The sequence below is a fragment of the Gossypium arboreum genome, chromosome 11 (genome assembly GCF_025698485.1).
Source record: "Gossypium arboreum isolate Shixiya-1 chromosome 11, ASM2569848v2, whole genome shotgun sequence".
NCBI lineage: Eukaryota > Viridiplantae > Streptophyta > Magnoliopsida > Malvales > Malvaceae > Gossypium > Gossypium arboreum.
Genome location: NC_069080.1, coordinates 77,754,111 through 77,765,685, shown reverse-complemented (window position 1 = coordinate 77,765,685; position 11,575 = coordinate 77,754,111). Strand labels below are relative to the sequence as shown.

General features: G+C 32.4%; 1 protein-coding gene across 1 annotated transcript; it reads right to left on the bottom strand.

The window, feature by feature from the left end:
- Positions 1-1,834: 1,834 nt before the first annotated feature.
- LOC108470888 (probable serine/threonine-protein kinase WNK6) lies at positions 1,835-5,877 on the bottom strand. The gene is made up of 8 exons (XM_017772392.2): positions 5,523-5,877; positions 4,756-4,875; positions 4,360-4,397; positions 3,955-4,182; positions 3,638-3,858; positions 3,346-3,503; positions 2,855-3,269; positions 1,835-2,760 (listed from the first exon to the last, which is right to left on the bottom strand). Exons 2-8 carry the CDS (start codon positions 4,849-4,851, stop codon positions 1,985-1,987), a joined length of 1,932 nt encoding a protein of 643 aa, XP_017627881.1. The 5' UTR covers positions 4,852-4,875; positions 5,523-5,877; the 3' UTR covers positions 1,835-1,984.
- Positions 5,878-11,575: the final 5,698 nt, after the last annotated feature.

Sequence of the window (11,575 nt, the reverse complement as noted above, 5' to 3'; positions counted from 1 at the left end):
CTTAAAGTTTTCATACTTTCCTTGTACACAGTTATGAGCTTTCATTGTTGTTTATTCAGCTCAAGTGTTTTATTATTTCATTTGTGCTAAATTGTCAAACAATCCAATCTTGTAAGGATTAATTCTTAGTTTGCTTATTTGTATCACTGTTTGAGAGGGTTTTATCTTAAGGTTTTGTAGAAACCTTAAGGGAGTTGTAAGCTTGATTAGTCAAATTAGTGAATTTTGGGAAATCCTTAGTAGTGAAAAACTAATGTGGTAGAGTAGGCAACTGAGGCCGAACCACTCTAAATCCTTGTGTTCATTTGTTATAATTTTCTTTAAAACTTCGACATTTTTTAAAGCCAATTCACCTCTCTCTTAACAATTTCGAATTGATTAATCAAGCTAACACCATTATTAACATCATCTAAATCATATTCCCTATCATAAAAATATGCATCTACATTGTTTATCAGATTTTGAGCCATTCCAAATTCGTATATATATTCATAATATATTTGAACTACTCGGATTATCTGACACATATAATCCAATTATCGTAGCATCCTCATCTTCCTCTATTCTAATTAATCCATCACTTAAGCATTTTCCCGGTATTCTCCAACAATATATGATACATCCATTACAACCTAACATTTGCACAAATTTATTTAAATATCTCATTAACAAATTACTTAGCCTACACCAATCAATATAATCTATTTCGCGGCCATCATATTTATTTTCCCTACCAACGCAATGCAAAATCCCTTTGTGATGAAGTTTTATTGTAAGATAATTATGATGACGCATTGCAAATCAAATAACAAATACAATGCCAAATGATAAATGATAAATAATTCAATATGATATGTTACATCTCCAAATATATTTATATTTATACACTGTAAAGAGAAAATTATATGAAAAAACTCGTATATTTGGAAAGAAAAGATACAACCATAAACAAAATTCAGCTTTTAATGATATCATTTTGATGTTAAAAATATTTTTTAAAAACACAAAATCTGCACCCACAACTTCAATTGACTGTAAAACAAAATAAAACTTAAAATTAAAAGTTCATAAATTTGTGGTTCTGTTAAAAGGACTATATATATAAACCTAACTTTAAAGTTTTCTGGCAATTGAGATAGGAAAAAAAAAAAAAGAAACATCACTAAAATAAAGAACTTATTCCGTAATAGGACTGAGAAAGTAAGACAATAAAAATGTCTTACAATATAGATTTTTTACAATTGAATTTTGTTGCAGGATCAAATAGTGGATTCGACTTTCTCCAATAGGTGAATGCTAAACAATTTTATTGATCATTCTCTTTTTCTTAAAACTAAATCTTCAAATGATCTCTTAACAAGTTTCTTTAGTGACAAGAGTAAGAAACTTGAAATAGAAAATATGAAAAAATTCGATACATACAATATTTAGGCATGGATTCAATCAATTCTGGCAATATTGGCTTCATTATTAACAGTCTCACAAAATTAATATGTAAAAAATGTTAAGTAAAGATGTTGAGTTAATTTTAAAGATGTTAAGTCAATTTTCCGTGAAATAAATCTAACGGTGTTAATACAAGTGATCTAATTTATTATTAATAATAAAAGTTAAATGATCTAATAAGATTAAATTAAAATTGATGATGTATATGAAAATTAATGTAAGTTTAATGGTTTAAATTGTAAATTACCCATATATATCTATCAAATGCTAAGTTTGACACACAATAAAAATGCATGAAACTTTGTAAGCAGTGAATTGTGGCTTCCTATCTAATTAAATTTCTTTTAGGAAAAAAAAAGAAGCAAAATGAATAGAACTTGAAGCCCAATTTAGAAGAGAGAAGTTTTATTAACATTTCACTTCCTCTTCCACTCCGGCAAGGAAAAACGGGGAGGAAAAGGAGATTGTCTGCCCATAATAAAGTATGTACATTTGTAGGGCCATTTACTTATTCATTTTTTTAATATATATATTTGGACTAGTAAACTAAATGCATCTTCTTCTGGGACAATCTTCTTCTTGTGTCCATGATAGCGTCATGTCTTCTCTTGGATATTTCTTTCATTGCCTCCTGATACTGCAACTCAATCATTTCCAGCTCTAGTCTTAACTCCTCGGCTTCTGCCAGACCTGAAGTAGAAGAAGATTCCGGGTTTGTCGACATACTCTCTGCATGGAAGTATAATTCCGCTTCAGGTAACAACTTGCTTGAACTTCTTTTGAACCCATGTCCATTGCAGCACATAGGCCCTAATTCAGCAGACATGAATGAATGTACGGAGCTAAGTTTATCGTTCCACTCATTCGAAGTTGCAGACGCAAATGACATCTCAGATCTTGAATCTTCTACCATGAATTTGGCATGAGAATTTTTTCCATTAAATTTCATCGAACAAGGACCTTGCTTTGTTGATTCATCAGATGCTTCTAATGTGCTAGCATTGGAACAAAGTTTGGACCGTGAACCATTGTCTGTATGAGCAGTATGTTGGGAAGATCCCAAGGAAGTCTCCCCATGTCCTTGTGAGTATTGATGATCTCTTGAAGTTCGCCTTCTGTTTGGAGGAACTAGATGATCAATGGAAACACATGGTTTCCAACCGGGAATGAGATTTAATAACAACAAATCAATCAATTCTGCTATGAACACATCATTTTGATCTGCTAATTCCAGTTGCTCAACCATTTCACTTGAAACTGATAGCGCAGTATCACTATCAAGGAAGAAGAGGAAATGAATATTTCTCACACGATCTGCACGTATGGAAAAATGAAAAAGGTAATGAAACTAAAAGTGTAAAGAGAGTAAACAAAAGTGGAGTTGCTTCTGAATGGACAATCTTTTTACCATTCTGATCAGCTATTCGAAGGATTAATGATACAGAATTTTCATCATTCCCCTCGCCTTTTAACAAGAAAATATGGCCTTCGTTAGCCCTCCTCACCTCAATGCCCAAGGAATTATCAAGGAATTTGATAACAGGCAGCTCACTATCGCTACCAAGTTCCAAAGAGGATGGTCTATTCCATGTGGAAGCAGGCGCTTCTGACATGAGGCAGCGATCTCCAAAGGCTCCAATTTTGGGCATAACAATATCGGGGAGTGCAAAAGGACGACTTTTTGCTGATCCATTAGCTTGAAGAAAAGGGTCAATTAAAAGTTCCTTCGCTGATAATCTTTGAGGTGCCGGAACTAAACACTTCTCAATAAATAGTTTCATCTCTTGATCATTAACCTTAGAAAGTGCAGCAGGTTTAATACCCTATAAAGTCGAAAGAGTAAGGTATTTCCATTGTAGGGATTAACCAATTACAAGCTAAAGTAAACAAAGAACTTACAGATGAAACTTTCTTATATATCTGAGCTGAGTTTCTACACTCGCTGTAAGGATATTCAAAAGTCACCATCTCCAGCATGCACATTCCAAAGGAATAAATATCAACCAACTCATTGTAATTCTCGTCATACAGCTCAGGTGCCATAAATTCAGGGGTTCCTATCCCATCAAAAGAATAAAATTGGTAGCAAAAAACCAGGATAGCTCAACATAAATACCAAATCAAGAAAATGGGTATACCACCATTCCACGAACATACAGATGTAAGGAAATATAGGAAATGGAGAATATACCGATCACACTTTTGGCGTTAGATTGCTCCAACACAGTTGCTAACCCAAGATCACCAATCTTAACTTCACCTTGGTTGCCATTGATGAATATGTTATCACACTTCAGATCCCTGTGTATAATTGGTGGGTCATGGCTATGCAAGTAAACTAAACCTGTTAAAATCTGTCTTGCCCAACTCTTCACAGCCTTCATGTCAACCTTCTTGTGTTTCTTACGATACCTAAATCACAGATCACACATACTAACCACGAGGCTCATTTCACCATAAAGCAAAGGAAGGATTTCAGCAGAGATTTGGTAAGAGAAGTAAACATACTGCCTGAGGCTTCCTGAGGTGAACAGCTCAGTTATAATATTTACAGTCTTCTTTTTATCATCAATCCATGAATTGTAAAATCTCACAATATTACTATGTTTCAATGATTTCAAGAGTCGCACTTCAGAATACAGTCTCTCCAAGTCTTCAGGCTTCTGTAGGACCTCCTCAATCCGAACTTGGTTCCATGCCACTTCAATGCCATTAAGCTCATCAAATGCCTTGTAACTGGTTGGTTATAAAGTTAAGGAAAGCTTACTGAGAAAAGATAAACCCCAACTATAAAATGATTTGTTTGTTTCTGTTTATTACATTGATTATCAACCAAATTTGTTAACATAAGCATGCGTGTTAAGACAAAGAAACAATAACTCAATACAACCATATAATATAGGTAAAGGATACACTGTCTTGAAGGCACCTTTCCCAAGTACTTCATTATACTGTTAGAATTCATCAATCAACGAGGTGAAACAATGGTGGTCAACCACGGAAAAGTTAGTTTGGTAATAGAAAAAATGCACCATAACAAAATAATCGGAAATGGATTGAAAATTTTCAAATATCCTGAACACAAGCAAATCAAATGAAAAAACTAAAATAACTTGATATCCCTAAGTGAAAATTAATACTCCACTCATCTTCTAAATAACATAAAAAGCCCAAAAAGCTCCAAAGCATTTTTTTAATATACATAGCTACAAAGCATTGTTATGAGCTTCTATATCTGTCCTTTTCACATGCAATAACCAAATAGAAGTTAGTACATATTCAAAATAATCTTATAAAAAATAATGTTACCATTATGTATCGAGAGGTTGGATCGATCTCAAGAACATCAGGATCAGGGGGCTCTGCATGTACAGCAACATCTTCTCCACTTTCTGCAACTACCATTTTTTACGCCTAAAATTGCAAGTCCTGAATAGAAGTATCACCCAAAAGAATCAAATTAAAATCAAATAACTACGATCACTTCAACTTTACAAAATTGATCCATCACGTTAAACCCTAGCCTTGCTTTAGCTTAAATTCTGCAAAATTACACAACAAATACAGTTATCATGAAACTTACAAGTCCAAATTCAATAGAACTAAAACATTGAATTCAATCCGTTAGCAGACTAGCTTAAACACAATGTCGCCAAATTGCCATCGTTCAACATATACTTTGAATCAAACAAAATAACAATATAAGGCACCTTTTTTGGCTTGTTAATTTTGCTATTTAATTTTTTTCTTTTTTCTCGACATGAATGGTTTAAGGTAAAAGCAGACAATAAAATCAAATAAATACATTTATAACACAATGCCCATTCCCACGTAATTACTTTCCATTGAAGTAAAAATATGAATTTGTTTTTCATTCATTAAAGAAAAAAGAGAGCAATTTTTTATTTTTTATTTTTTACTTTTCGATACCCGAACCAAAATAACCAAGCAAACATAAAACTTAATCAGAATTACCTCAATCATAAAACAAATTACATCTTCATCCGCTAAACAAATCAACCAAATTACGTAAAATGCAAAAAAAGAAAAAAAACAATAAATCAATTTCTGATTACCTGGGAAGGGAGAAGAAAAGAATAGCACGATTTATAGCTTTTCTCCGCAATGCAAATCAAAAGACAGAAAAAATTAGGGTAAAAAAAATAGAGAAAAAAAACCCTAAACCTAAATGAAAGAAATTGGGAGAAAAAAAGGAGACAGAGAAATGAAAACAAGTGTCGTTTTGATAGTTGAAATGGAAGCAAATCTGTCTCCTTTATTTCCTCTCATAAAACCAGCGAAGACATGCCAGCTTAAAAAGAGAAACTATCTCTATTTATACTTTATCTATTATAGCATTTACATTCTTTTTTGGTTAAATTACACCAAACTCCTTTCAGTTTTCTTAACCTTAACAGCCAACATGAAATAACTTTTACTCCTGAAATTCCAAATTGAAATATCTTGTCAGCTCCGCGTTACTAAATAGGGAACGTACACGAATCTCGATTTTTTTTTTGAAAAATATTAATTAGGTCGTTTATTTGGAAATTTAAATTGAATTTTGATTTTTTAAATAACGGTAATATGTAATAAAATATATGTAAATATTATTATTTTTCTAAGTTATTGATTTGTTAGGTAGATTTAAGTGATGAATTTGATATATATTTGTTGAAATCAATTCAAATATAAATTGAATATATATATGTTGAAATTAATGCATCTTTCATCTTTATTTTATAATTACAAAAATTAATTTTTTTCGGATTCATATTTCCTTTAAACAAGGCCAAATTTAAAATTTGAACTAAAATTTCTCTCATTAAAAATACAACGTGGCTTACTATAGATGAATATGACTTAATAACCAAATTATGTTGGTAACTTGTGATTATTCTCTAGTTTGAATTACGACAGATTAGTTGTATGTTAGTGATATGATAGCTCTAATCCTAGAGATTAATTTATTCAAATTACCAAACTTTGGTTAAGAAATACTTCAATTATCAAGGCTTAATCTATAAAAATTATGCCAACTTAGATTAAGAGGACTTTAATAGTGAGGGTATAAATCTTAGTGATCATCTATCATATATATGCCAATTTAGGTATTGCTAAGAGCCTATAATATATATACCAATTTATGTTACTCGAGCTTGAAATTATCTAAGTTGTTATACCAGTAGGAATATCTATACGACATAGGTTATTGTTGAGGGAAAAATAAGTTCCTGGGCCATAACATCGAAAGTGGTTTTTCTCAAAGGTAAAGAGATGCTAATGAGCGAAGTAAGTAGTCTTCAAAGATTGTTCTAGATGAAATTTGGGTGTAACAATGAGAGATAATTCACTTAGACAGTAAGGAGAAAATTGATAGAGTTGTCCAAGGGAGATGCTCGATTGAGATGGCCATTGGTGTGTTTTAGGCAAAACTTAGGTTCTACTAGTGTTATCAAGCTCCAGACTTAGTCTTTCTTTAAGACTTGGGTATGGCTTAAGTCTTCTTGGTGTAACGAATCAATTGACTTAACTTTAAAGGATAGTATTTTCGGGGTGAAATGATCAAGTGAGATGGTCGATTAGGTAATAGTGGCTGTAATGCCCTAAATTTTTTAGTATAGTAAGTGACATTGTTTTGGGAATCACTACGATAATTTTTTTAACAAAAAAAATTCAAAATTGAGTTCATTAAAGAGAATTTTAAAAGAATTATAATGATCTATGGTTGGGAACTAATGAAGTAAAATTTAGATATGAAAATATGGATAACAACCTAAATTGTAAAGTTGGTAAAGTATGAGGACTAATGTAACACTCTACCCGACGAAGCCTTAGTGTCTGGATACTGTTTAGGGAAAGATAAGTTTCGAATGTGTATAGTGTTAAAACTAGACTAAGTATAAGAACCCTTTGAGTACGCCTGTGGCGCCTTTAGGTTGGCGAACACTAGGTTGGAACATAGTGATAAAAAAGTGTCTGGAAAGGAAGGATTCACCTAAAAGCTTTGATGGCAATAGAGTGGGCAGACTCCATTATGGATAAGGGAAACGATCTTTATGATGCGAGTTTACGTCAACAGTGTAGAGTGTCCTATAAGGTTGGCTTTGAGCCAATCAAGATGGAAGGGAAAATAGTCAAGAACCAACTAAACGAGAACCAAGATAGTTAAGGACCAAAGGTCGGTACTCAATTAGTTTTCTTGGAAATTGTAGGTTTGGATAAGACCACCCAATGACTGATGTGATGTTTAACAAGTTTCAATAAAGACTTGGGTTGAGTTAAGTTTTTAAGATAGGATAAGAAGAAAATATCTTCTTTTTCTTCCTTTTCTAGAAATAATGGGACTAGAAGAAAGGTGAGATACTCCTCTAAGTTAAGACTGAGACCATGATGTTTGAACAAGATTTCCTTAAAAGTAGGGCAACGCCTGGTATTTGGGTAAGCTTTGAATTTAATAAGAAAACTAAGTGTTACTTCAAATGGTGAAGTGTTGTCCAACCCCACTGATGCTCTTGGCGTGTTAAGTGGGCGCCTAATCAATATTAGACTATGGCAAGAAACTACCTTAGAAAGGAATAAATCATTAGGAAAAAGAAGTCTAGTAAGGTATAAAGGAAACTCGGATAATAGGGTTGTCACCATGAAGGCATGACACGCTAAGCTGAGTAGAAGATATGGATCTAGGCTTTGAGATGCCCATTGTTAAGGTAAGATCTACAACCTTCCATTCTAGGTCGTTAAGGAACACCTTCATGTAGCTGGGTCAAGTAAGCATGCTAAAGTCTTATTAAGTGTTGGGACCGTCGGCACGCCCCGTGGCACAACGAAAAAATTATTCCGATGATCATCAACCATAGATCTATATACAAGGAACAAATCAGGTTGAAAATGTACCTTCTTTACTAAAAACATTGAAAGGATGTTGCTGATTCAATATTGATTCCAACCCACAATGAAAACGTCCTAACCTCTACGTAGTCCACCCCGTAAAAAATGAACAACCACTTTCTTTTGAACTTTTCAGAGACAATTAAAAATCATTGGTAGACCTTTATTTTATTTAATTGGTAAACATAACACAGTAAGGGATTATCATCCTTTTATCCTATTTGATATCACATATTAGAAAGGAAAACCAGGATTATTCCCTTATTAATAGAGAAGACAAATAGAAAGTTAGAACAAGGAATTATATTCTTTCCAAAAGAATATTAATTTTCATGTCTTTTATATTTTAACCGAAATTAATTAATATAATTGTTTATATTAGTGAATTCGGTAAACTATATACAATTAATATTTTGTATGAATCAAATTCATATATATTAATTATATTCTTTCCAAAAGAATATTAATTTTCATGTTTTTATATTTTGACCGAAATTAAAATATAACTGTTTATATTAATAAATTCGGTAAAATATATACAACTAATATTTTGTATTAATCAAATTCATATATTAATTATATTCTTTCCAAAATAATATTAATTTTCATGTCTTTTATATTTTGACTGAAATTAATTAATATAATTGTTTATATTATATACAATAAATATTTTATATGAATCAAATTCATATATTGATTATATTCTTGACAAAAGAATATTAATTTCCATATCTTTTATATTTTGACCAAAATTAATTAATATAACTGTTTATATTAATAAATTCAATAAAATTTATACAATTAATATTTCGTATGAATCAAATTCATATATTAATTATATTCTTTCCAAAATAATATTAATTTCCACGTCTTTTTTATACGAGCAACTTAGTCCAATTCAAAGGCCATAATAGAGATGGACTCAGTTTCCTTCAAGGCCCAATTACAATGTAACACCCCTAACTCATAACCGACATCGGATTAGGGTTACGAGGCATTACCAGGCAGATAGAACATTTCGGACCAATTCAGAATCACAGTACTATTTAACATCATTTCATAAACAATCTTCTCTAATTATGGTCTACGAGACCTAAAACATACATTTAAGGAAAGGTCGGAACTAAACCGAACCCATTCAGAATTTTCAGAACTTAACCAATTCTTTCAAATTGTTAAAGTCACATGCCTGTGTGACTAGGCCGTGTGTCACACACGGGCACTAGACACGCCCATATGAACCAGCCGTGCCAAAAATAGGTCCTATACTGACTTTTTCACACGGCCAATAGGCACGCCCGTGTACTATGGCCATGTGATACTTAGCTAGCTACTGACTTTAGCCCATAGCCATATGACACGCCTGTGTATCAAGACCGTGTGATTCTTAGAATAATACTGCTTTACTTACACGGCCACAAGGCACGCCCGTGTACCTTGACCGTGTGGCACCAAGCAGGCTTGGTTAAAGCCAATTTGCCACCCCTTTTTGGGTCCAATCCTACAAGCAATAATATACAACATTCATACCAAAATTTCCAACCAATTCCATGCTTAAGAATGACCAAAACACATTAGAACTTAGCACATTACAAACATACACCAAAACTATACACAACTCATTATTGTTAGCCAACTCCCATGGCATAATATATACACATCAAAACTTATATACATAGACCTTCTAGCCTATACATGCCATACTTTAAAATATTTACACTTTCAAAAGTACCAAAATGAGATCGATAGTGTGGTGACGATCCTTGACTATCCCCAAGCCTTCAGTAGCTACGATAACTGTAAAATAGACAGTAAACACACAGAGTAAGCTACGAAGAACTTAGTAAGCCAAATACAATTGGTATAATTACTAAAGCATATATGTACCATTCAACCATATAGATTCATAACCATTTCATAGAATAATTCATAAACTTAACCATGCTCCTTTGTTTGCATATATGTCATGCTTCATTTCCGTACATATTTCACAGAGACAGAGTTTTTCATATTTAGAAAATTTAGTACGATACAAACGTACCTGCACAGGTTATACAATTCACATACTCAATCTCAGATTTTGTACGCTATAATCAGATGGGTCAGAAGCGATACAGATGCTCATAATCAAGTACAATGTCGACGTCCTAGACGTGGTCTTACATGTAATTCAATATCGATGCCTCTGTCCTAGACAAGGTCTTACACGAAATCAGATACGATGCCGATATCCCAGACATGGTCTTATACATAAATCTCAATCGAGGTTGTGTCCCAGACACGGTCTTACACGATGTCACAGACAGATGTCAACTTTGCTTAGAAACATACAAAGTTTTTCAAATATTAACATATTATCATACTTTACTCAAAAGATATACATCAGGCACTCAAGGCCATCCAATACAGATTACAATTTATATGGGCAAAATTTATTTCAATTAACACGTAATTGTAATTTGACTTACCTCGGACAGATTTCGGATAAAACGAGTCGTCTATTCAACTATTTTGGACTTCCCCCGATCTAAGTCCAATTTTCTTTGTTCTTGATCTAATACAATACAAATTCAACCATTCAATCATTCATTTCATTCAATTTAGACCATTTACACATATTTAGGGCACTTTACATTTTAGCCCTTACATTTTCACACTTTGTCAATTTAGTCCATTTTTCAAAAAATCACCAATATGCAAAATTTCTTTGCAACAAGGGCTATCCGAATTTTTATGGTTTCTATATAAGCCCATACAACATGTTTATTTCACAATTTAGTCTTTCAAAACCTCATTTTCACAATTTAACCCAAATAGTTCAATTTCATCAAAAACTCAAAGACAAAACTTATGAACCATCTACCAAGCCTTCATAATTCATTCAAAAACATCACAAAACTCATGATATCAACAATGGAATTTCATGAAATCTTTAACGGAAACAGAAATTCAGACATGGGTTTTGAAGAACACGAAGCAACGATCACAAAAACGTAGAAATTATCAAAAACGGAACAAAAATTCTAACCTTAATCAAGCTTGGACAAGGTCGAACCTAGCTTGTTCTTTTTCTTTCTTTTTCCTTTGAATTTTCGGCCAAAGATGAACTAATATGCATGGACATTTCATGTTTATTTTATTATAATATACATTAATATGCATTTTCCAATTTTGCCCTTTAATTAACAATTAAAAATTCCATCCACTAGTGTCCATACTTGTCCATGCATTAGTACAA